This window comes from Blennius ocellaris (genome assembly GCF_963422515.1).
Source record: "Blennius ocellaris genome assembly, chromosome: 4".
NCBI lineage: Eukaryota > Metazoa > Chordata > Actinopteri > Blenniiformes > Blenniidae > Blennius > Blennius ocellaris.
Window position 1 is genome coordinate 9,845,675 of NC_137653.1, and position 25,708 is coordinate 9,871,382.

At 41.6% G+C, this 25,708-nt stretch overlaps 3 protein-coding genes across 3 annotated transcripts; 2 read left to right on the forward strand and 1 right to left on the reverse strand.

Annotated features, from left to right (window-relative positions):
* The first annotated feature begins 474 nt into the window (after positions 1-474).
* On the forward strand, positions 475-6,723 carry prelid3b (PRELI domain containing 3). The gene is made up of 6 exons (XM_080494692.1): positions 475-586; positions 2,010-2,178; positions 3,874-3,963; positions 4,596-4,666; positions 4,769-4,871; positions 5,258-6,723. Exons 1-6 carry the CDS (start codon positions 555-557, stop codon positions 5,372-5,374), a joined length of 582 nt encoding a protein of 193 aa, XP_080350818.1. The 5' UTR covers positions 475-554; the 3' UTR covers positions 5,375-6,723.
* Positions 6,724-8,460: 1,737 nt separating this feature from the next.
* aurka (aurora kinase A) lies at positions 8,461-12,340 on the forward strand (the record flags this gene model as incomplete). Its single annotated transcript, XM_080495401.1, has 8 exons — positions 8,461-8,523; positions 10,366-10,708; positions 10,804-10,831; positions 10,918-11,109; positions 11,275-11,413; positions 11,585-11,733; positions 11,876-12,050; positions 12,158-12,340. 8 exons carry the CDS (start codon positions 8,461-8,463, stop codon positions 12,338-12,340), a joined length of 1,272 nt encoding a protein of 423 aa, XP_080351527.1.
* Positions 12,341-15,589: 3,249 nt separating this feature from the next.
* slc32a1 (solute carrier family 32 member 1) lies at positions 15,590-18,380 on the reverse strand (the record flags this gene model as incomplete). Its single annotated transcript, XM_080495942.1, has 2 exons — positions 15,590-16,777; positions 17,988-18,380. The coding sequence occupies 2 exons, from the start codon at positions 18,378-18,380 to the stop codon at positions 15,590-15,592; spliced, it is 1,581 nt and encodes a 526-aa protein (XP_080352068.1).
* Positions 18,381-25,708: the final 7,328 nt, after the last annotated feature.

A 25,708-nucleotide genomic window follows, 5' to 3' on the forward strand; every position in this document is an offset into this window, starting at 1 on the left:
TATTTGCACATTTCGCCAAAGCTAATGATTTTATTTTTACGTGTGGCCACAATTACAACAATAATCATTTAAAAATGCTCGAAACTTCATACATTATTAACAAATTCTAAAACTTTATTCGAACAGATTTACAAAGCGAAGAATAAAGTCAACAATGCAGTGTTTTGATCAGCTGATGGTTTCCGCCAACCTTCATGCGGCAGTTGTGTAGCATTAAAGGTTAAATAAACGACAAATCAAAGGCCACAACAACTTTTACGATTATAGAGTTATATAATCATTCGACGTACAATCAGTTGGTGTCCTTTACCAATTGCTAAGTTTAATTACGTGATGCGTTTCATTCCCCAGTCTCCTCTTGGCTTTTGGTGCAGCAGCACGCGGGAGGCAGACAGGCGGAAGTGCGTCACGCGCTCGTGACCGCTCGCGCTGGTGGGCGGGGACTCCGCTGGGTTTCTTTTGAGCGTGGTGCGGCGGACTGAGACAGTGTGACTGCGGCTGTCAGCTAATCTTCAACTCGGCTCCAACATCAGCATCGGTCCACTCGTTTCACCATGAAGATCTGGACCTCGGAGCACATCTTCAAGTGAGTGAACTCAGTTCGGCTCGGCTCGGCCAGAGAGGGGCTGTCAGCTTCTCCTAAATGTGTACTTGTGGCGTTTAACCCGGTCAGGGACAAAGGAGGGTTCAAACGTTCATCGTGGCTTTAAAACAAGTAGATTTCGATGTATGTGTAGGCGGCAAATTCATCCTTTGTAACAACATGCTTTTTCTTTGATATAACTGCTTCGGTCTTTAAACAGAAAGTAACGTCATTGTATACAATAGCGAATGTACAACTGCTGTTATGAATAGATGCGGCTTTTTACCCCTCTAAATTGCGTAACGCGCCGGCTGAGTTCAGCCCCCCCGGCTCGCGCAACCTTTCCCCTACATTCTGCCGTATGTGCCTGCGTCACCAGGCAACGCGGGTGTTACGTCGAGTTCTGCATAACAGCGAAATACTGCAACCCTAACGAAATGTACTGCACATAGAATAAAGCATGAGTCGATTCTGACGCTATATGAGTTTAGAATTGATATATTGTGTCGTCTGGTGATATTAAAATGTTAAATGCTAAGTTTACACGCTTTTCAGCAAACGGGGGTGCATCTTACGTCAGTCGTGCAGAAGTCGCCATAACACTAACACCTTCCCACGTCACCTTGGCAACCATTCAATGGCCACGCTCTACGACCCAGTTTCCACTTTTTTTTAAGAAGCTATTTTAAACCCAAATGAATCAGTAATATTGACAACAATTTGATGTTAAAAGGCCTCAGATAGGTGAACATAGCTTTGGAGATTCTATATTCTCAACCGTCCAATATGTGACCAATTTGAATACATTATAGGCAAAGAGGCCACATTTAGGGTAAAGAGATCACTCAAAAAATATTTTTAAAACTTAATAGCTTCGCATGAAATATCTTCTTATAAAAAAAGTTTATTTTCACATTATCTAGATTCTGGAAAAAAAAAAGTATTCCTTATCACCCTGAGAGCCTATGTGTTTGGTGGATGTGTCTTATATTAATGTAATAAAATATAATGAGAAACTAAGCACACATACTTGTTGGAGTATTCTCAAGGGAAAGAAACAACTGCTTAAAAAAATGTTAAATGTTTCTTAAAGTATCCCATTCTCACATTATGAGTCTTTTTTTATTATAATTTAGGTTGTCATGCAATGTATAGAATTTCACTCGCACAATTGGCCAAAATGTAGGTCACTGCTAAATAGGTCAAATGCTACAGGTATGTAGCTTGAGGTAGTAGTCATTGAGGAAATAACTACGGTAAAATGAATCCGTCTCGTGAATTTTATGAAAATTGACATTTTTCTAATTTTATGTTTTCATATTAACATGAAATACTGGCTATTTTCAAGAAATGTGATAATAAAACTGATGGAAAGAAGGTTTGTATTGTATAAGATTTTTTATTGGTTTGTTTTTGACGTTAACAGCCATCCTTGGGAGACGGTGACCAAGGCTGCTATGCAGAAGTACCCCAACCCCATGAACCCCAGTGTAATCGGCGTGGACGTTCTGGACAGAGACGTGGACAGACGGGGACGCCTCCATAGTAAAAGACTGCTCAGCACAGAGTGGGGTCTTCCATCTATAGTGAAATCTGTAAGTACTGCACCATGTGCCAATGATATAAGCTTACAATATCGTGATGTAAAACAGAAACGGATGGAAACAAATTTCAAAGTCACAGTAAAGCACGAGAGTAGAAGCCGATTGTAGCCGTGAACTCGTATAATAGCGGTGAGAGGCTAATGCTTTCCATGCAGAGAGCGTGACCTTATCCCATGAGGCTATTTCTGTTGTACGCGGCAGTGACAGACCTGACTCGAGTACATGGCCATGAGCACTGGCTCGTGCTGTAGAGGACACGGTAGTACCATTTCTTTCATAGCTCACTCGTAACTTTGGCAGCGTGTGATGTAACTTTCCATCTCTATGTCAGTGCGGTCACAACCAGAGGTCACTGGAATGCAGCGCAGTGACATAGTGTGCAAGACTTCTGTAATGCATCTCTTGAACTTCAAGCTTTTAATGCGGATGCCAATGCAGATAAAGCTGCAAGAAGCCAATCTCTCACTTCTCCCTCTTTTATCTGCCCGAGTAAATATTGTGGAATCGTCTGGTGTTCTTTAGGACTCACCTTTTGCTCAGATTTCTGGGGACGAGGTCAGACCAGTTGAAGTCGGTGAATAGACGAGGACAGTCTGACACAGACTGTCCTAGTGACTGATAGCTTATTAACACACATGTTAATCTGATTGTCTCAACTCACACAGCCTCTGATCCTTCCTGTGTGCGTGTGTGTGTGACCTGTAACGATTATGAATGTATTATTAATTCTGGACTTTTCATGTCCTCATAGCATTTGTGGTTGTATTATAATGAAGTTTAACAAAAAGAAAAGGTCTGCACTGAGTGCATTTTGATTTCTGTTATAAAGGATAAAAAAAAAAAAAAAAAAACCCGACACAATAATCTGCTACATCTCATTTTAAATCCTTGGAAATAAAATATCTCACCATTATTTTACTTAATCAGATCTATATAAATTGAACAAAAACAAACATATTTCACAAATTGTAGCTTTGATATATTTTTGAAATAGGTTAAATGTCTATATACAGCAGTAGTTTAGTAGATATCACTGAATGTCCAATGTTGTGCAGTCCTGCCACATTTTATATAGATGAGTGGTCATTTCATGTATGACGAGATAATTTAGATAAGTAGATATTATAGAATGTATACATATTTGCTTGCTCTATATTTATGGATACAGCACATATCAACACATAGGATGTGAATGATATTCTATTTTTCATATTTAAAAGTTAAACACATCAACCAGTTGCCCTGTCATAAAGAAATACATTCTTTACCAAAACAAAATGTTGTCGTCATCATTAACACACATTTGACAAATATTACCAAATTAGCACCTATTTCATTGCACAGCAGAACTTTTCATGGTTAATTTGGAATAATTGTTGGGGGGGGGGGGGGGTGCTGACGATGATTTTTTTTTTTTTGACAGTATCAAAGTAAAAAGGAGTCGCTTCAGAATAAGTGTGACACGATTCATGTGTGCTTCTGGCAGCAGCTTCTGTGTTTTTCCTGAAAACAGAATTGATGTAACAAGAGTCGGCTCATGACTGCAGAGGAATGTTTTTGTGATAAAGTACTAGATATGGCTCGAAATGAATGTGTAAAGACACAAAGTGCTCCTCTAACAACCGATTATCACCAATGCTTAAAACGGTTAAAAGTGATTTAATCATTTATTTTCTTGGTCTTCAGCTCATGGGCATCTCACGGACGTACACGTACGTCCAGGAGCACTCGGTGGTGGATCCCAATGAGAAGAGCTTTGAACTTCAATCCACAAATGTGAGTATTAATCCGAAATTCTCCTTTTTTGTCGCGATGTGTGTACGTTGACCTTAAGGCGCCAGCTCGATAATTCATCTCCGCTAGAGAGTGCTTCGCATTTACTCAGGACTATATTATGTGTCACCAGGTAAATATAGTGGCTCGTGTCATTTTTTTTTTTTTTTATTTTAGGTTGACAAAACACGCTCTGTTCTTGATGTTCCTTTTTAAACGTTGTGACTTCCAGAGCGAACACAGTATGAACTATTCTTAGAATGAAGCGCTACTTGTTACACAAGTGTGGAGCTCATATTTCAGTCACACAATAGATTTGTGGAGCTTTTCTTCTCACTGTACTGTGTGATACAGGACAATGCCCGCATTAATGTTTCTAAAGATTATTTAATAACTAAATTACAAATGAGGAACAGGTACATTTACCTCAAGGGTAATGATGCTACTGTTTCCGGATGCTCTCCAAAATGATATATATACAAAAAAAAATGTGTGTCCACCAGTTAAGAGAAGGAAATATTTAGTAGCATATCTGAGATATCACAGTGTAGAAGAACACAGTGATTTAATTAAACATGAAGAAATGATCAGTACATGTATGTCTTTTTGATGGTCAATACGTCTGTCCTCCCCAGATCACTTTCACAAACATGGTGTCTGTGGATGAAAAGTTAACATACAAACCCCATCCCGAAGATCCAGAGAGGTGAGTTTACGCATGGATTTATTGTGGGGTTTTTTTTTCCAGCTTGTGTAAGATAGCTTTTACAAATATTTATCTTAAACTTGTGCTATTTTTTTTGTTTAGGACAATACTGACTCAGGAGGCTATCATCTCTGTGAAAGGCGTCAGTCTCAGCAGCTACCTGGAGGGAGTCCTGGCCAGCACCATCTCTGCTAATGCTGGGAAGGTAAGGGTTAAACCAAAAAAAAATGTAAAATGTTGGCTGCTGTTTGTTGTCCATATTTGACCAAGTCGCACTTATTATTGTTTAACATCTTATTGTTTCATAAGAAGAACTCCAATAATAATATTTTACATAATGCATTTGCCTTCCTTTTCCAAACCAAGATATTATGTAATTTGATCATATTTAAAATTAGAAGGGAGTCAATCAATTTTTTTTTTTGCAAATGGTGTTGGATAAACATGATTTATACATTGAAAATCTGTCTGAAGCAGTATGGAAATATGAACAATTTCCTGAAAAGGGACAATAAAAATGTCTCCTGTTTGGTCTGCAGATCACAATGCCATGTATTTATTTCATTTTCTTTTGTTTTTTTGCTCGATCAGGGCCGTGAAGCCATGGAGTGGGTAATCAGGCGGCTGAATGTAGAAATCGAGGAGCTGGCAGCTACGGCGTGCGGGACGATGCGCCCCCCCATGGCGGCCGCGGTTGCGGAAAAATGACACCTGCTTCTGTTGATGAGCAGAACCTGAGCGGGACGACGCCTCACTACAACACTCAGCCTCCTGTTATGATGCTCTGCTGCTCTTTTGGTGCTCTGGTTTATATTTTTATTGATATTATTTAAGGGTACAACTTAACCATATCTCTTATGTTACGATCTACATTAGATACATATTTATTTTTTTAAAGCAGCAGGCTGCAGCGTAAAGGGTTTGGGGTGAGTGTGTGTTCGTGGCAGGAATGCAGTGACATGAGACCTTGGGCTGGAGAGCGGGTGGCACATTGAATTCGAACACCAGTGGGATTCATGTGTTTCTTCAAAGCATGTGGCAGTGTCAAAATGACATTTTAGCCATTAGACACACTGGAAACACAAGAAATGTGCCAAAGCAAATAACTGCCCTTTACCCAGTCTTTCACAAACAACCTTTGTCCGCTGAATGCCAGCAGGTCTCGTCTGGCATGACCTCTGTGTTTACGGCAACAGGGTGAGGAAAAAAAAAAAAGAACACTGTAAGATTTATAGATACTGTGACGACTACATTCGTTGAAATGTGATGGCAGAAGGTGACACCACTGTTTCCAGGAGGAGGCCATGTGTTGGTCAGCGTCAAGGGTACGTGAAAGCAGGGAGAGAGATGTTGGTTCATGGTCCGGTTTATTTGTGTAAGATGGACATCTCGGCTATATTTTCCTGTGGGACCTCAGTCATAACAACAAGACTCTGTATTAGACAACAGACACCAGCCTGTTTATATCATGTATTTTAATTGTGTCAAAAAAAAAAAGAAAAAGATATTTAAGTGAAATGAAGGGATCAAGATGTTTGCCATATGTATGTTTGTGAAGTTGAAGGGCTTCTCAAATCCTGAGTTCCAACACCATGAAGGTCAATCTACGTGATATACAGACTTACAAAAGGTTAAAACCTTAAGTTGCACTCTGAACTGAGACACACGCGTCACCCTCTCAGCATGTATTCTGTGTCAATAGGATGAAGCATTGACTCTGAACTTTGACTTCTCTTAACAATGTAATGATAAAAAGGCTGCTACACATGCTGAGTGAGCTGATAATATGTGAAGGTGGTCACAGCAGACGTGGTGACGCTTGTGTTTGAGAAGGTCTCCCTTCATCTTGTGGACAGCAATGTGGTGATGATGAATGCACTAAATTCTTTATTTTTTTAATATTTAACAGGAATATTTATTCAGAAAAGAATTACGTTTGGTTGACTTGATATGCCTAGAAATTGTAAGCAGTGCATTTTGACAGGATGCCTGTTACAAAAAAAAAATTCTTCTAAATTGATGCAGAATGTAGAAATAAAATATTTTAATTTATTACACTGGGGATTCATGCCTGTCATTTTGTGTGTGTGACTCTGAAAATCTTGTCTATTCATTATGATTCTGTTGAAGTGTTTGTGGCAGTGGCGGCTTATGATAAATTTCTTAAGTGGGGCTCTTCATTATTTTTCAATTTCAGCCAATATTAATTTAGATACAGTGCATTTATAAACCACATTACAAGAATCTTGCCTGTCTTAGATTGAGAGAAGCCCCCAGCGATGAAACATAGTTGTTTTAAATGACGAGTGACTACAGATCACTTAAGATGACCCTTTTATTTACATACTTGTAAACAAATACAAGCAGATGCTTCATTAACCAACAGCAGCAGATAACATGACTCTTCACGCCTCCATTGCTGTTAATGGGCTACTATGATTAACAGTGTAAAGCGCCTTGGGGACCTCTCAAGCCGTGGAAAAGCGCTATATAAATGAAATGTATTTACTATTTAATTCATTGAGATGCACCTGTATAAAATTAATGACTCCCATCTCTTCACCCTATGTCTATAGCTTATTATTTCATTGCCACCTCTCTGAAACAATGCTTGTGGTATTTGTGAATCTCCTGCCCTCTCTACAAAAAATATTGGTATGGATGGTAACAAAAGGATCCCAAAAATCCCAAACAGACAAATCATTAAAACCAATAATCCATTTATACCCCGTCGTTGTATCACAAGAAAACTATGTTTTTATATCTTATTTGAACATTAAGTTCCTTATTCATAAAGTCCCAAAATCTCAGGCCACAGAATGATAAAAGTTAACCTTCCTTCATGATTTCATTAAAAGTTGATAACAGCGTTTGCAAACTTAAAAGTGGATAGGATGGATAAAAAAAATTGTCAGCTATTGATCCAGAGATATTAACTGAGGTGAATGAATTTAAAAGTTCATTGACAGTAGAGGACCAGACTGCCCTCTACTGTTTTGGAGGGTCTCGTTCACTTCCGGCGACGTAATGACGTCAACGTATTGATGCATCGCTTCAGCCAATAGGGACTGAGCGCAGAGCATTCCCTCAGCCAATGGGAGCCCGTGGTGCATTTAAAGGTTTAGAACGGAGGGACATTTGAACTGAGCTCAGTTGCAATCCGACGACACGCACGGCTGATAATGATCAGATTCTGCTCTTTTTTTTAATATATACATATATAAACACAAAAACTGCTGCTAAAACTTCGCTAAGAAGTACCCATCTTTTTGTATGCATGTAGCAGGCGGTAAACTCCGGCTTTCGTCAACCGACTGACCTCCCGACCGACGGAGCTGCTAGCTTGCCGGAGTAACGTCCCTGGCCCGGGTGCTGCCTTTCACCCGTTCCAGCTCTATTATCGGACCGTGCTTCAACTCGGTCACTGTGCAATAATACATCCAGGTAAGCTTTTTTTATGTATATAAATATATATAACGAACTAGTACATACAATAGCTAGTAGTAAACACCTGCAGCTAGCATTGGCTCTTGTCTGTGATTGAGGAAGTTATGGATACATTCATTTCGTTATGAGTCATTAAAGGCTTAACTACGATAGCATTGCATTATTACACTTTTAAAATTACGTATTGTTTTTTTAAACCTTGTAAATATACATGAGCATCTATCCGTGACATGTGATAAATTAACCCAATGCTACCGTCGAATTCAAAAAGTACAAAAATAGTTTGCATTTCATCATGATTAGTTTGACTAAACCAATAAAAATCTTCTTTCTCTTTTCCTCAGAACATGGAGTTCCCTGCCCTGCCCAAGCTGACAAAGGTCGAGAAACATCCCAGGCCTGAAGTGAAGGTAAAACAACAGGAAGTAAAGAAGATGATACGGGAGCATCGTGAAAGCTTTCTGTCAAATTCTAGACTGGTTGATTTTATTTTTTTTAAGGCTGGGGTTTGTGCAAAACGATTTTAGGCTTTTATTTATTCATTGAGCATGTCAAATACTCTTTCATAAATTATACTATAATCTCCAGAAACTTTTAAACGGTGCTTCCTTTTCCAGTCGAGAAACGACTGACAACATTAGCTTGGAAGATATTTACACTGAACACAATTTTTTTGTTTTTTCATGAGCTAAACTCAAAGGCATATTTCTCTTAAGTATTTACAAATTAGTCCCAATCTGTCTTAGTGAGCACTTCTCCTTTGCCGAGATAATCCATCCACCTCACAGGTGTGGCATATCAAGATGTTGATTAGATGGCAGGATTATTGCACAAGTGTGACTCGGGTTGCTTTCAATAAAAAGGACACTCTTAAATGTGCCCTTTTATCACACAGCACAATTCCACAAATGTTGCTGGTTTTGAGGGAGCGTGCAGTCGGCATGGTGACTGCAGAACTGTCCACGAGATCTGTTGCCCGAAGACTTTGGCAGTTCATCCAACCGGCCTCACAACAGCAGGCCATGTGTAACGATGTGTCACTCATCTGCATGCTCGTCATTCTCATCGTGGGTCTGACGGCACTTTGTCTTCATAACAAATTTGACTAGGCAAGTGCTCGCATTCAATGGTACCTTGCACTTTGGAGAGTCATTCTGCCCTCAGGTGAATCCCGTTTTTCACTGTATAGGGCAGACTGAGTGTATGAAGTTGTGTGGATGAGCAGTTTGCTGATGTCAACTGTTTGGACTCCAGTGGCCCATGGTGGCAGTGGGGTTATGGTATGGTAAAGCAGACGTTATGATCAATGAACACATGTGCATTTTATTAATGCCATTTTGAATGCACAGCGGGACCGGAGGCTCATTGTTGTACCATCCAACTATCATCTCATGTTGCAGCATGTCGACCCAAGGATCTGCCCACAATTCCCGGAAGCTGAAAACATCCCGGTGTTTGCATGGTCAGCATACTAGCGAGACGTGTCACCCATGGAGCATTTCTGAGATGCTGTAGATCAGAATTTACGACAGCGTGTGCCAGATCTTGCCAGTATCCAACACCTGTGCAGCAGTCCTCTAATCAGCATCTTGATGCGCCACACCTGTGAGGTGGATGGATTATCTCGGCAAAAGAGAAGTGCTGACTTGCACACATTTTGTAAAACAATAGAGTTCAGTTCGTGAAAAACGAGAGCGGAAACAAAAGCGTCGCGTCTATATTTTTGATCAGTCTTTATTGCGATTTTGTTTTCAACAACATGACATTGAAACATTGGGTATGTTATTAAATTAGTAAATCTGTACACACTATACGATCTATGAATATACTAATCCATTTCTTGCGTTAAACTACACGCACATACAAGTGGAGAAGATTATTGGCTTTTATCTAATGAACAAAGATTGTTGGCCAGATCAGCGGGACAAACCCTTTAAGGTGGTTTAAGGGTCGTCTTGGATTAGAGTTCAAGCAAGATGGCAACCTTGTTCCACGTTGAATTGGCAAGCTTGAATTGTAATGCTGAAAATTAAAAATGATAACGTGTAGAGGAAATGCACATGAGCTAAACCCAGATGTGGTTCCAACATAAAAACATGGCTTTATATGATCTGATTCTACAAATGTATCCTTCTATGTTAAAGATTAAAAAAACGGTAGTATGTACTGCTATGCCAATTTAGGTAACGTATCTTCAGTTGCTCCTAAATTGTGTCTTGATGTATATCATTGTGATTCCTCTCTGATTGCAGTCGAGCGACGGGCCAAAACGAGTTCCTGTGTCGCAGCAATCGCGACTGGTTCCCAAAACTGTAGCCACACCAAGTGAACATCAGCGAGTGCTCGGCGTGTCGAATGGACCTCAGCGCATTCAGCGGCCGGTCAGCCAACAGAAACCAGTGTTGCACGTCTCCGCGATCTCTCGGTCCAAGCACACATCGAATCAAAATGTGAACCCAGCCACTCGGAATGTAACTCCTGCACCGCAGCCCAAACCTGCTTCCCAGCCGACCCAACCAAAGACGCGTGCGGCCACGGAGAGCGTGGAGTCGACCAAACCACCATCGGAATCAACGAAGCAGGAGAAGCCACAGAGTGAGTACAAGACTTGACTGCATGCATAAATTCAATGCAGATTGTCTGTACGTGCCTCAATAAATCCTTTGAATTGCTTTTACTCGACAAACCAGCCAAGCGGGATGAAGGTTCTGCATCAAGGTAGGTGTTGGTGCGTTTAACACTCGGAGTTAATGTACTGATGCACCCGACGCTTCATCCCCAACTGTGCCGTTGTTCTCCCTCAGTAAACGATGGAACCTCGAAAATTTTGACATTGGACGTCCGTTGGGAAAAGGCAAGTTTGGCAACGTCTACCTGGCCAGAGAGCGACAGACCAAGTTCATCTTGGCCCTGAAGGTGCTCTTCAAGAAGCAGCTGGAGAAGGCTGGCGTGGAGCACCAGCTGAGGAGAGAGGTGGAGATCCAGTCTCACCTCAGGTGACGTGTTTTCCAAACTAAAATCTTCAGGGGATTTAGGGGACTTTTTATTGCTTGGTTGAATCGCTGACGAAACAAAACGAGGTCATTGTGATTTCCAGTATAGGGTAGGGTCAGGTGAACGTGTGAAGAGCATTTCTCTAAAACGTCCTCTGTGTCCTTCAGGCATCCCAATATCCTGCGCCTCTATGGCTACTTCCACGATGCCTCTCGTGTCTATCTCATTCTGGAGTTTGCACCTCGCGGAGAGCTTTATAGTGAACTGCAGCGCTGTGGTTGTTTCCCAGAGGACAGAAGTGCCACAGTAAGTTCACCGGTTTATAAGCTTTTTAAAAAAAAAAAAAACTGAGCAAGTGTGTCGAACGAACGGATGGCATCCAGTGATCAGACACACGGAATACTTGAAGGTTAAACAAGACTCACAGAATGTATAGTTTACTGCATTTTTGATTGGCAATTCTTTGTGTGATACTAGTACATCATGGAGCTCGCAGATGCCCTCAACTATTGTCACACCAAGAAGGTGATCCACCGAGACATCAAACCAGAGAACCTTTTGCTGGGCGCTAACGGAGAGCTAAAGATTGCAGATTTTGGTTGGTCTGTCCACACGCCTTCTTCCAGGTAAACACTGGCTATTACAGGTCTTATGGTTTATGTTAATCTGCTCCTGTCAGACAAAGCTTGTGATTTTTTTTGCACATCGCCGACTTAAACAATGAGGAACTCTTTTGTCTCTTCATTGTTAATTTCTTTGCCTGTTCAGGAGATCCACTTTGTGTGGCACACTGGATTATTTGCCTCCAGAAATGATCGAGGGCAAAACTCACGATGAAAAGGTGGACCTGTGGAGCCTGGGCGTGTTGTGCTACGAGTTCCTGGTTGGAAAGCCGCCTTTTGAAGCAAAAACCCACGAGGATACCTACCGCAGGATTTCAAGGGTATGCAAATGATATAGAGCAGCCCGTTTGTTTTTTTTAGTTTACTGACCTGTAACTCCTCTTTATAACAACATAATTGGTCTTGCACCGTCTGTTTCCGTCACCAGGTGGAGTACGCCTACCCTGTTCAGGCCAACATTGGTGCTGGAGCGAAAGACTTGATTGCCAAGCTGTTGAAACACAATCCCATGCACAGACTCCCCATCCAGGGTGTCCTCACTCACCCGTGGGTGGTTGAGTGTTCCACCAAGAAACCCACAACTCTGAACAACGAAGAGCACAGCCAGTGATTGTTCTTGAGAAAATGAGGATTATATGAGCAGCAGCAGTTTTACTTTGTCTCTGCTGTCCTGACTGCAACTGTCTTCATAGGAGATGTTTTTATCGGAAGACTTCTTGAACCACGTGGCGATGTCTGTCCTCTTTTGCTGTCACCTTTTGTCTCGTCTTACCAGTAGCCTTTTGTAAATATTTCACTTTTCTGTGATTGTCAATTCTTACTTGAAAAATAAAACTATTCCTAAGTAACTACTTCATGGTATTTCACAATATATTTTTGTAAATGTGATTGAAGAGACCAGATCTTCAACTGTTTTTATGGAAGCCTGTATGTGACCAGCAGAGGGGGCTAGACAACTAGAAGTGAGTTGAAGCCTGATTTGAGTTTTATTAATATCGGTCTTAAGATGACTTCTCAGGCTGGAGCTGTATCTTGAATGTGACGTTTTACAAGTCAAATAAAAATAAAGCAGATTTTGCATAATTTCAGTAGCTATGTTTATAAACTGTTTGCTTAATGAATCTACCAATTGGTTTATTAACAGAACCTGGAAATCTGAAGTCTTTTTTCTCGAGTTTTGGCTCTTTAGGACTTCTGCTTTGCAGGTGTAACATGAACGAATGAGCCTCACTTGGCTTCAGTGAATTTGACAGCGCCTGCAGTTCTTGTGTTGACGTGTGGATTCACGTGTCACATACCACTGCAGCTACTGCCATTGGTATTCGTTGCTTCCCCGTATCCGTTTGGAAACTTGTAGCACCAGTTTTAAGTGATGCCACACTATGCGTATCCATCGGTGGGAGGCTTCTTACCCATACTTTTTGACTCATGTTTTAAGCTTCTGGAAGTCAAGGTGCTGACGAACCCAAGTGTCTGTTTTTGGCATCTTTTGGTGCAGAGAGATGAAGACGATGTTGTGCAAGCCAGTGACTCCTGTTCATCTTCACAGCCCGAGAGGAAACTGGTCGCTGCATCGTGGCGTTTATCAGAGGCTACGTCACTAGAATCTGAAGTGTAAAAGATGGAATTACCTGCCAGATGACCTCGGTGTGAAATCAGCATGGGTGTTTATCATGAACTCGACTGAAGCCTGTGCCTAATGCCACAAATGCAGCTTCCTTACTAAAGTGATCCAATTTACAATAGAAATAATTTGGTTTTCCATCGGTATAATGTTTAGTGTTGTTACAGGGGAAAATGGCGAACTAGTATTCCACTTTCCGTGAGAAAATATCTTGTAGAAACTATATAAATCTGATTGTGGAGAAACTACCAGCACCTTGGCGTGCTTTTCACTTTCCAGTCCGCTAGGTGGCACTCTAGAAGCGATAATGCGGCCTGACATGGAGGTAAAGACGGGAGAAAAATCTGATGAGTCGGTTTAGATCTCAACTGTCGTATGTATGACTTGATTTACTCTCGTGCATTTCTCACATTGCCCTGCACCAAATACCAAATACTCATAGGTGGTATACAGGCAATATATATGAGTCATTTGGGAGTTATTTTTGCCAGCATGCAGTCCTTCTAAAAATTTACAATTTGGGGAAAATGTGTGGTGTTTCCGGGTCAGGCGATTTTTATTAATCAAGTTTTCCTACTAAAGAAATCTTAAAAGAGAAATGCAGGCAGTTCAACATCATGTGTGCGGATCTGTCATGAGGCCTTACGTTTTCCCGCAAGCAGAAAATCTGTCCAGAAATCTGTGGAAAATATCTCCACACACACACACACACACACACACACACGCACACACACACACGCACACACACACACGCACACACACACACACACACACACACACACACACACACACACACACACACACACACACACAGGCCTGTGTCTGCAGTCTTTTAACGTTGCTTCGAGATCAATTAACCTCAATTTATTTATTTATATTTTTGGTAGAAAATACAATAAATATGACTGCAACTACCCATCATTTTCTGTCTTTTATTATAGAGAAAAAAAATACATGTTCTGACCGTTTTTCGTTTTACATAAAACCACACACATTTTTACAATATAATTTCACTTATTTCTTTATTCTTTAATATTAATTTCACGATATATGATAACGACTTTGAGATATACATTCCATCTTTTTGAAACCACAATAACACACTACACATACGGTTTTATAACATTTCCACAGGACCCATTGGATTGCACAGAATGAAAAATGTCTGTATGCACATTTTCCTCCTTAATGATCTTTCTTCTTTTTTTTTTTCAAATTTTCAGACATCGATTTTTTGTGTTGTTTTTTTTCTTCTTTAGACAGTACTCGTTTTAAGTTAATTCAAAAACAGGCCATGTGTGATTGAAATAAGTGTGCGGTATTGTTTCATTTCGAGGTCCATATCTAAGCTGGACTTTGGGCCACGGTGGTCCGGGCGTCAGGGTGAATAGTGTGACTGCCGAATAAGACCTAAATGAAATGTTGAATATCAAGGAAAAAATATTCCAAGAAAATTATCAACACATTGACACGTGGAATAACATAAATTAAGTCGTTTTTTTCTTATTACCACTTCCCAGTTTAATCATGTTTGTGTGTCTGAAATATACATTCAATGCATAGTTTGTATAGCTGCTGTGTATCGTCATATTGAGCATTTCCAGGAGTTTTAAGAAGATGGGAAAATGTTTTTTTTTTGAGTAATTCTGTAAGTTTCCACTGGTTTTATCTGTCTTGTTTGCCCTCGGGCTTTTTTTTCTGGGTTTATCGCCACATTCACAACCTGTACTACCTATAAGAAGGTGGCAACTTTCTAAATGTTTAATTTTCCTTAGGCGTATCTTAATCATCGTTATATCACATTACATCTGTCCATTACTAACTCGAGCGTTACATGAAGTGAAGTCTCAAGTGGGGAAGCGCCACAAGAGCAACGAAAAAAAGGCAGACTGCCCCTTTTTGCGATTTTAGTTCAAGGTCAAATATTGTAAACGTTCACTCCACTGGAAAATATGTATATGTACTTTTCTGCGCATATTTATACAACATGTATTGTCCATTTAGTGTGTCGTGATTGCGTTAAACTCCCTCACCGTCACCGACTTTATGCGTGCGTGTGTTTGTGTGTAAATTGACGCAAATGAGTGCGTGTGCTCTGTGCGCGCTTTTACGCATGGATCAAGCAGAAAGGAGCTGCGCTCGCCGGGAAGTTGTGTGTTTTAATATGTTTTCTCTCTCTTTTTAAACTAAACTGGGATTTGCAGTTAATATCTAGCTCCAGCAGTGGCTTTGCATCTATTCTTCTACGTTGTCATGGAAAGCCTCTATGAGCCCCTCCATCGAGTGGATGAAACCAGATATGCTGCATATACCTCCTATTACAAAGATAGAGACATCGAAGAAGACTTGGTGCCATAGCAGCTTTCTCCATAAAAGCTTGAGGTGGAAGAGACTGGGAAGCAGAAAGCAGAGGCCTGCGCCCGTCAGGCTGCCGGTGAGACCCATGAGGAGGGCGAAATGTGGCACATAGATGGCCATGAGCAAGGTGAACACAACAAGGCTACAGCGGAGAGTGAGTCCCCAGGATTTTAGGCGTCCATCTACTCCGTAGCAATCTGGGAAGAACGCGCGTCCTCCTTCCTGGAAAAGGGATTTCTCTAATACCTCGACGGCAGCGAAAAACGGCAGCGGATACGACAGCAAAGCTTTGGCCACGAGGAAGAGGTTGACGACGGCTCGGATCGTTGGGGGCAGGTTGTCCGTGATGACCTCCTTGGTCTCGTCAGCCCAGGTCAAATAGGCCACAAGGGCGAAGAGGCCCTTGAGGATGCAGGCAGCAATGTGAGTCCAGTTCATCATGCAGTGGAACTCGCTGGGTTTATGCATGTTCCCCTCCAGAGACGGCAGGAAAATCTGCGAGGTGTAGCTGAACACGATAATCCCAATAGAGATGGGAAACTTCTTGACATCGATGTAAAACTTCACCTTGTCCCAGGCCCAGTCCCTGGCTCTGGAGAGGCAGTAGGCGATCACCAGGATGTTTATGACAAAATGGGCCATCGTGCACAGCAAGCTGAACTTGGAGACGGCTTTCAGGTTCTTGAGGAAGGCGCAGGGGAGGAGAGCGGCGGTGGCGATGATGGCCCAAGACTTCTGTGAAATTGGCATGTTGGGGAAGCTGTTGTACATGAGATTACCGCTGACAACCACGTACAGGATGCAAGTCATCACTAACTCTATGATCTGGGCTACATTCACAATATGGCCCCCTAAAGCCGGGAATCTGGGCGCGCAGCAGGCGTTGGCAATATCCACATAGGAGTCCCTCACACGGACGAGTTGCCCGTCCTCGTCCTCCTCGTACAGGCAGGAGATTAGGATTTTCCCCGTGTAACAGCACACCACGGCGGCGAAAATAATGAGAAAGAGTCCAAGGTATCCTCCGTGCAGGATTGCGTAGGGCAACCCGAGAACAAACATTCCCTACAAACACAGGAAAAGAGCACATGGTGAATGCAGTCTGACGTAAAAGGTTGGTAATGTGTAATATGATTTTAATCATGATCAAATAATGACGAGCATAACAATATCAATAGCATAACAATATCAATAGTCTTTATATATATATATATATATATATATATATATATATATATATATATATATATATATATATATATATATATATATATATTTGCGTAACCAAGTCCTGTTTGTAAGTGGGCTTTGAGTTTTACGCGGAGTGACTCTTCAATGGATGTCACTCCCTTTTCACTATGTGGGTTTTCCACTTCGCTTTGAGCGCATCCGCCCGCCTCTTGCGTCATCGCCAGTTATAGGAGACACACTCTGACGTCACGGTGACCACAGCCCCCGAAAAGGTATAATAGGCAGCGTCTGGGGATTTTTGTCGCATAGCCTTCAAACCACAGGGTCCACTCAGACAAATCTACACTATTCAAATATGATGATGGCTACTAAAATCCCCAAACCCACAAGTATTAAGGAAAACCAGCTGCGCACTTGATTCCCAGCGCATTAACGGATATCTATTCTATTCTAAGAATTTATAAAACTTCTTTGCACTTTATAGTATGACGCGTAAAGGTCCAGACAGCTTAGCCTATTTCCCTACATTGCTTTCACAATTAAATTCAGTGTATAGGACTTTTACGCTGCACCAAACATTAAATGTATGTATGTTTCTTTTAATTTCTAGCTTTAATTTGCCTGAAGGTTTTAATATTTGTGCATTTATTCACTGTCACAAGGAGTATTTAGGTGAGTATTTATCGGGGACGCACATCGGTGACGATCACTGCAGACAAAGAATTTGTGTTGAGGGGGAGGAGGGGTCTTCAATTACCTCCTTTTTTTCAGCGCACCGTGACGCCTCCGCGCTTTAAAAAATCTGATAAGGAATCTTGAGAAGCATTACAAGTTTTTTTGTTTGATGAAGAAACCTTGTTCGATTAGAATGAACGTTTCCCCGACATTTTACATAAAGCAGCATAACATAATTGTTTCAAAAGGACAAAGCCCAAATATTTTTCTTTTCGGGTATTTTAGAGATTCTCTCGGGCAGTATCAGAATGCCTGTTTATCTCATATTTCGCAGTTGCTTAGCGGACGACTTCAGCCAATTAGAATAGAGCGGCGGACCCGCCTATGTATCCGTGAAGCGCGTCTTTACCTGGATTGCATTCGTGACGTTCCAGCCCGCCTCCCAAGCGGTGATTTTTGGTCTCACTTCACTCAACTCGTCCGGCAGACCTCCCTCCTTAGAGGCGGAGTGCGACGGACCGGTACCGTCCCTCTGGTAGTGGCTGTCCCCATCGAGCGCGCCTCCGTCTCCGCTTCCCTCTCCACCCATCTCATCCGATGTCATAATGTCCATCTGCATGCCTTGCCGGTGGTCGTAGTCCAGGTCATCGCAGGCGGCAAAGCCCAGACCCTCTTCGTCTGTGGCGGCCTGGAAGCCCATCCTGGCGAACATCCCACTCACCTTTGCCTGGGATTTGTTGGACACAGCGTTGGCTGCATTTGTCAGTTTATTCGAAAGCTTACCTCTGATTAGCGTCGCCATTTTTGCTCCTGTCTTGACTCTCAACTGTCTGCAATCTCAATTAGTGTTTCTTCTCCTCCACTCAGTAAAAATGAAGCTACTTTGGATCGCAGCGCTCGACTCTCTGCATCAGATTAAGCCACGGGGGAGAAGCGCAAGTTTTGTTTTAAGACACCGTCGGTTTTCAGTTGCTATCTCCACTTCTTGTTCACTGTGCGCCTGCTGCTTTTGATTATCCCCAGGTTCATGTCACCTTCAGACGTCTCTGTTCCGTTCCTGCATCTTGGCACTGCGCTCTGATGCTCGACGAGTAGCGCACCTACTCTCTGAGGCGGTTCAGCGGTGTGCGCAAAAGCCTTACGCACGACGAAAAAAAGCGAGCCACAGGTTCCCGCAGGGCCCCTGATATCGCTTTCTTTTAGGTTATAAGGTGGCAGGCAGCTTTTCCAGGAGTTGCTTGTCGGTGTTCAGGTGCCTTTACTGATGCCAATGCGGTACCGAGCAGCCCGGGGGGGAGGCAGGGAGGAGACACGTGTCCTCATCAGCCTGCCAATGCAAAGCACGTCTCCAGCCCTCCCAGTGCCCCACCAGGAGAAAACGGGAGAGATTTGCTGCATTTCTAGGGGAGGTGCTTGAAGTACCCCCACCATCCATTCCCCAACCCATAATCTATAATACCTCACCCTCACATCCAATGACATTCCGGGGGCCTCAAATCTTGCATAACTTTACGCTTATAAAAGGAGGCAGAAATTTCACAAAACCAAGCTCTTTGGACCAGATTTATATAACACGCAGAAGTAGGATCTGTTAAATAAATGTTACGCCAAGGAGATGAAGATGCGGAGCATGAAAATAGTAACCACAAATTGTTTCTGGGATTACAAGGATCGGGTTTAAAAAAAACAAAAACGCACTGCTTGTGGTGATGTTCAGGGAAAATATTTTCGCGCATTTTGCCTTTTGCTAATTTATGGTAAGACTGAAAACTTGAGACCGCACGTGTTTAATGCGCATCCGAACAAATGTCGCACAGGCGTTAATTTTTGCATAAAGTGAAATCGACTATTGGTGGATTTATTCTTGAGCCTCTGTTGCCAGACAAGTCTCTATTCATGGCGCTTATTCATTCATGACGTTGACTGTGTCTGTTGGACGTGATGTGACAGTCTAACCCAAAGGCGAAAACAATTATTTACTTCGAAATTTCTTGTGTAAAATATGAGCTTGTTTGGAAGGGGAAGCTGACAGTGAATGTGTGTTAACATGCGTAACATTACAATATGCTCCGTCTGGAGCTGGAATGCGCATTGCATCTATTCTTGGTTTTTTTTTATTGTCGATTTTTATTCTCTTCATTCAGCTGAACAAACAATACAGTAAGTAAAAATCTTCACGAAATGGCTTACTGAAGATCGTCTTACAAATTTGAGTAACACGGCGCTTTAGCCACATTTTTATTTGCTTATACATCTTTTAAAAAGGCTAAAAGCATTCAATGCAGTTTCTATTTTGTGTTATTAATGTAGCTTAAGTGGGTTCACCACAAAGGCACAAACTGCTGTAAACAGTTTGTTGACATTGGCTTGTCACCACTACTTTGTGTCTTCTATGTTTAGCGTTTCCTCGGGCTGCAGTATCAAAGTTCATCTGTGCGATACAAAGCCGCGGCCTGGCTCGGTACACTGACACAGTCTGATGCTGTAACATCGTCTGCTGCTGGATCCATTCAGACTGTTTGCTTTGAACATGAGAGGGAAAAATAATACGGCCTATTAGCGGTTGTGAGTCTGGTTCCTTCAGTCGTCTGTAACCCGATGATACGAGCAGCATAGCAGTAGAGGAGAGACTGTAAACAGAAACGAATAAAAAAAATCTGTATTATTATTATTACTATTATTACTAATATTATTATTATTATTATTATTATTATTACTACTAAAATATTACCTATAAAATGTCAGTCAGTCCTTCAGTTCCATCAAAGTTTTAAATATATAAAAAAAAAAAAAACATCCAATTGTAAACGCGATCATGAAAGCAATCATAAAACGTTTATACTTTATGATCTTCTTTTTCTATAGAATTTGACCATAGAGGAACAGATCTGAAACAATCAGTCTGCATCACAGTGATCTGGATCCGGCTGACAGGCTCGGATAAGCGTGCAGGCCTGGCTTCATATCAGGCCTGTGCATCGCCATTTAAAGCTCCAGCTCCTTTTTAAAACGTGCCCTTCAAGAGGCACACGCGCCAAAAAAAAATTAGAAAAATGCTTCAATGATTCCTCTACGCATTTTCTGAAACTTTAAGATGTGGTTGCAAAATGGCTCATCTCCCAGTCTTTAATGAAAGACTTAATGGCACTGGCTGTTATCAACGGGCTGCAGCCCTGCTGTGATCTGTGCTGTCTGATGGACTGCGCTGCAAGGTGAAAAGAACAGCCATGACACCACACATAATAATAATAATAATAATAATAATAATAATAATAATAATAATAATAATAATAATAATAATAATAATAATAATAATAATAATAATAATAAAAATAAAAGTTTGGATTTCTGAAATTCTGAAAACTTGCACCTTTGAGTGTTCCTTAGTGGTGATCACGCCAACGTGCAACTAATTTCACAGACTTGGTCCTTGATCTGCGAGAGCTGTGTGGTTATCCTGGGTCTGCATCGAGGAGGAAAGGGATTTTCCCCTCCAGTTTATCACCCATCCCATGAGTCATCAGTCGGTCACGTCCCCGGGGGGATCCGCATCTCTGTCGATCCAGATATGACCAATCAAAGCTCCTTATCGTGTGTTGTCAGTTCTCGCACTGCTTTTGTGTTTGTGACCCGCGAGTCCGGTGTCCAACTCGGTGTTGTGTAAGGCCCCTTTATTTTATTTTTTGGGGGGGATGAAAATACAAATGATGAAAAAAAAAGAGAACAAAAAAAAGGTATTGTGAGACCAGTCAGTCCCCGGATTCATCTCCTTCACTGTGCCCACCACTTGCACCCCCCCTCCTCCCACCCACCTCCCTCCTCCTCCTCTCAGCATTTCACCCCCCGGCTCTCCTTTTTCGCATTACACACATGGGTGAGCTGGCACAAGGTTCTCCGCCTTCGAGTACACCCCCCCTCCTCCACCCCCCCCCCCCCCCCCCACCCCCCATCCACATCGCTCCCTCCGTCAGCCCCTCACCCAACCCCCAATCTTTTTCCTCGATTCACAAAATAATTTTTCATAGTAGGGAGCATCTTCCTCATGTAAAGAGCATGTCGACTTTCAAAAACAGCACTGGATAAACCCCAGAAAAGAACATAACGACGTAGAAGCCTCTGCTGTGGTGTCCACCACTATAACAAGACTGCGTTCTGTATAATTTACAGTCCACACCTCAGCTCATGTTCTTAAAAAGTTCTTTGTCTACATATAGATTAAGTAATAACATGGAGTCATGTGAGAGAGAAAAAGCTGAATAGCTTGAACAGAAGATACCCGAAGCAGACAATTATTTGTATAATAATAATAATAAAAAGGAAAAATGTCGCGATCCGAGAAGAGAGATGTTGGTTCATAAATGGTTAAGCTTTCTAGAAGCCTAGGCACTCATCCTGTGCAACATTACCTGCCATTTAACCCATGATTGCCCGGCCACCGCGTCTCTCTTCCAGCCCAGCGAGGCAGAAAATATACCAGGCAACACTCCTCAATTAAGTAGAGACAGTGAAAAGGCACTCTGCGCTCTCCGGGGACTGAAGAGGAGTGAAATTAGCCCACATCAGGCTAATCAGAGGACCTCCGAGTCCATTAACATTTGCATCACAATCACAGGTAGCACCCGCAGTCTGTGTTATTGACTGGACCATGTAGGTGTTGTTTGCAAATCGGTTTAAAAGCAAGCAAAAAAAACAACAACAACAAAAAACAACCCCACCAAAAATACAAAAACCACTTTACAGCTTGTTCGTGATGTGAGGTCCAGATTTCAGCACCATGGACAGAGTTAGGGTCTGTCCAGCCTCTGAAGAAAATGGGGAATCCGCTCGAGGTTGCGTTGATGCGATTGAAGGTTTCACTCTGGACTTGAGACTGGGTTGGTACCTGACATGTCTGTGGAATTTACAGCAGGTTTGAGCTGCGCTGTTTCAATTTAACACCAAATAGATGCGTCTGAGCAGCATCTCAGGAGTAACGGAGTTGGATTTCAGTTGTCTTTTGTTCATCAAGGCAGAACTTATTTAATTGGCTCAACCACGTGGCTCGCACGTGTCTTAATTGAATCTATTAGTTACCGTGTATTGTTTGACGATTTAAGACGGAATTGTGATATAAGGTCATAAACCCGATAAAAACTTAACTATATAATAACGCAGCTTTAAAATATATATTTTTGTGCATTGATCTTTAATAATAAAAAAGCACAAATTAAATCAGAAATATTCCAACTTTTGCAAATCATTTCTATAACGGGTGCAACACACTTGCAGTCCAATTTTCAAGATTAAAATGATTCTTTTAAACACGTATGGCTATTTCAATTCTTGGATTGGAAGATATAACAGACTGAATCTTATATATAATCCACTTCGAGCAGAGTTTGCTGACAATTTCTTTTACTCTATGCCCCAAATCGTAACGAAGACAGGCGCCATTTTTACCTGTATTGCCAAGGCAAACCATTTGTTTCTACTATTTATTTATGTTTTTGTATTGTTTCATTGCTTCTGTTATATGACAGTCACACATTAGATGAGACAAGTTGTATAGATCCATCACGCATTGTCATTATAAAAAGGCGAGGACTGAAATACATATGGAAATGGAACAGAGGGAAATGGTATCTTAAAAGTGATGTGTGTCAGGAAGAAGCAGTGGCCACGTGAGTGGGAGTGAACCAGAAAAGAAAAAAACACTGATGAAGAGAGATTCAGAGCTAGAAGCACATTTCAAAGTCATTACAATCTATTTTAACTTTCACTTGAGTAAAAGATTTCACCACCATATCTTGAAGGCTTTTCCACGCGCTCTGCGCACCTCTGCAGGAAGCCTTCCAGCTCATCGTCGCTGTTTACTGTGAAGCATGATCAAAATGAACGTCCTCTGACTGTGCTGTTGCAGCCCTCTTCCACAGCGACACATCCAGGTGGCCCGCAGTGGTAAACCACTAAGAGCCTTTTCATTACTCCTAATGCGCCTGTTTAATGGCTTATTATGGGCTCCCGAGAGATTTCCTCAGTGAGGGGCGTGTATGAGCCCTGCCTGGTGGCTTCTGCCTGCGAACAATGACAAAAATAGTAAGATACGCCCTCTATCTATCTATCTATCTATCTATCTATCTATCTATCTATCTATCTATCTATCTATCTATCTATCTATCTATCTATCTATCTATCTATCTATCTATCTATCTATCTATCTATCATGAACATTTATTTATTTATTCATTATTTATTATTGTACCTCCCATGACTCCCTGCTGTTTGATATGAAACGCTCCCCAGACGCCGTTTTGCTGTTAACCCACGGTGACTCCGCTCTCTCCATCAACCTTTGACTACGACGCCCCCCCCCCCCCCCCCCCCCCCCCCACACACACACCCGTGCAGGTCGGGTTCACTCTCCTGCTGCGACACATTAACATTGTAATTGCCTTTTTTTGAGCACAATAAACGGAGCCAGTCCATGGGGACCAGCACTGGCCCGGGGCTGGCACAAAACTATGCCATCGATTTTTCACACACTGCCAGCATCAAATAAAAAAAAAGAAAAAGAAAAAGAAAAAGAGAAATCTCACTGAACAACAGACCTGCATGTTTTCCTCTCAGCTGGAATTCTGCAGATGATAAAGCATCTCTGGTGGACAGCTGACACTGTCCTCCAGCTAAATTAAATAGCCCTTTGATTTTTCAAAACATTTCGGTGGTTGTTATGTTTTTGGGTAGGGATCGTGTGTAAGAGGTTGGTCAGTAAGTCATTGGGCTTGTCTGCTTTATTGACCATGGCTTAAGGTGATGGAGAATCATCAATATCTCTCACACTTAATCTACAACACCATGACTGTAAGATGTCTCTCCGTTGCATATAGGTGTGTCTGTACTCTGGTGTGTGTGTGTGTGTGTGGTCTTGTCACCCAGAGTGTAGTCAATAAAGGAGCAGACCTCAGCGGCTGCTCGGCTGATGTGTAACAGTTTTGTTCTCATTAAAGTTTTATGTCATGGAAGCAGTGACATCTTGTCGGCTCTCACAGGGATTCTCACACTTGAATCAGGCTGCTCTTTGACAGGCAGAGCAGAGGGTTTACTGTATTTCATCCTGTAGCCACACACACACACACACACACACACACACACACACACACACACACACACACACACACACACACACACACACACACACACACACACACACACACACACACACACACACACACACACACACACACACACACACACAAACACAGTTCACGTACTCCATAACCTGCTGATGTTTGGTACTCAATAAGATGACTTATTCTTAGATCAGAGGGAATATTCAGGATGACCTCTAGACTGACCAACACCCACTTTGTTTGAATACATTTCCATACTAATGTTACAGTCTCTAGGTAATATCTCATCACTTCACTTTTCTGCAGAGCATCACTACATCTTACCAGCACTTTTGCATGTACCGCTCAAATCAATATCTCTGAGTATTTGACCAAGCATGAAGAGCTTTTCATCATGCACAATACTAACAATAATAATCACATCTTCATTGGTGAGAGTTAGCTTCAGTTTGGCTTAATCTATCCAAAGTTTATTATTTGTTCTACTTGATTTTCCACATTGTTCCGGTAACGACTAGAACTCAACCTTTAAAGCAGAAGTGTGGACTCAGATAGATAAATGTTGGCCTCTTCAAAATATTAACATCAAATGCATGTATGGTTTGTTTGAAATGTAAAATGCGAGGATGTTTTCCTGGAGAGCGAGCTGAATCTCTGATACAGACATGAAACACGGGTCAGATTTCTCATTGAATTATCACAATTTGTAATATTTCTATCACGTGGAAATAATACTAACTCAAATATTAAGCAGACAAATCATTTCCTCTAAGTTCATCTTAAATATTTCTTTACATATACTCAAATCTACTGGCCTTAGCCTGTTTGGTCTTGCAATACAAGTTTGTGCCACCAGATGATGTATTGAGTCACTCAAGCAGCAGGACGAATAGTTGGTCATTAACCATATTTGGCATTAAACCTCCATATAAAACAATTATAAACATTACAGAACCTTTGTGAAGTGAATCACTGTAATTTATTAAAATTGTTACATTTAATGTCAAGGTATGATCGGAAA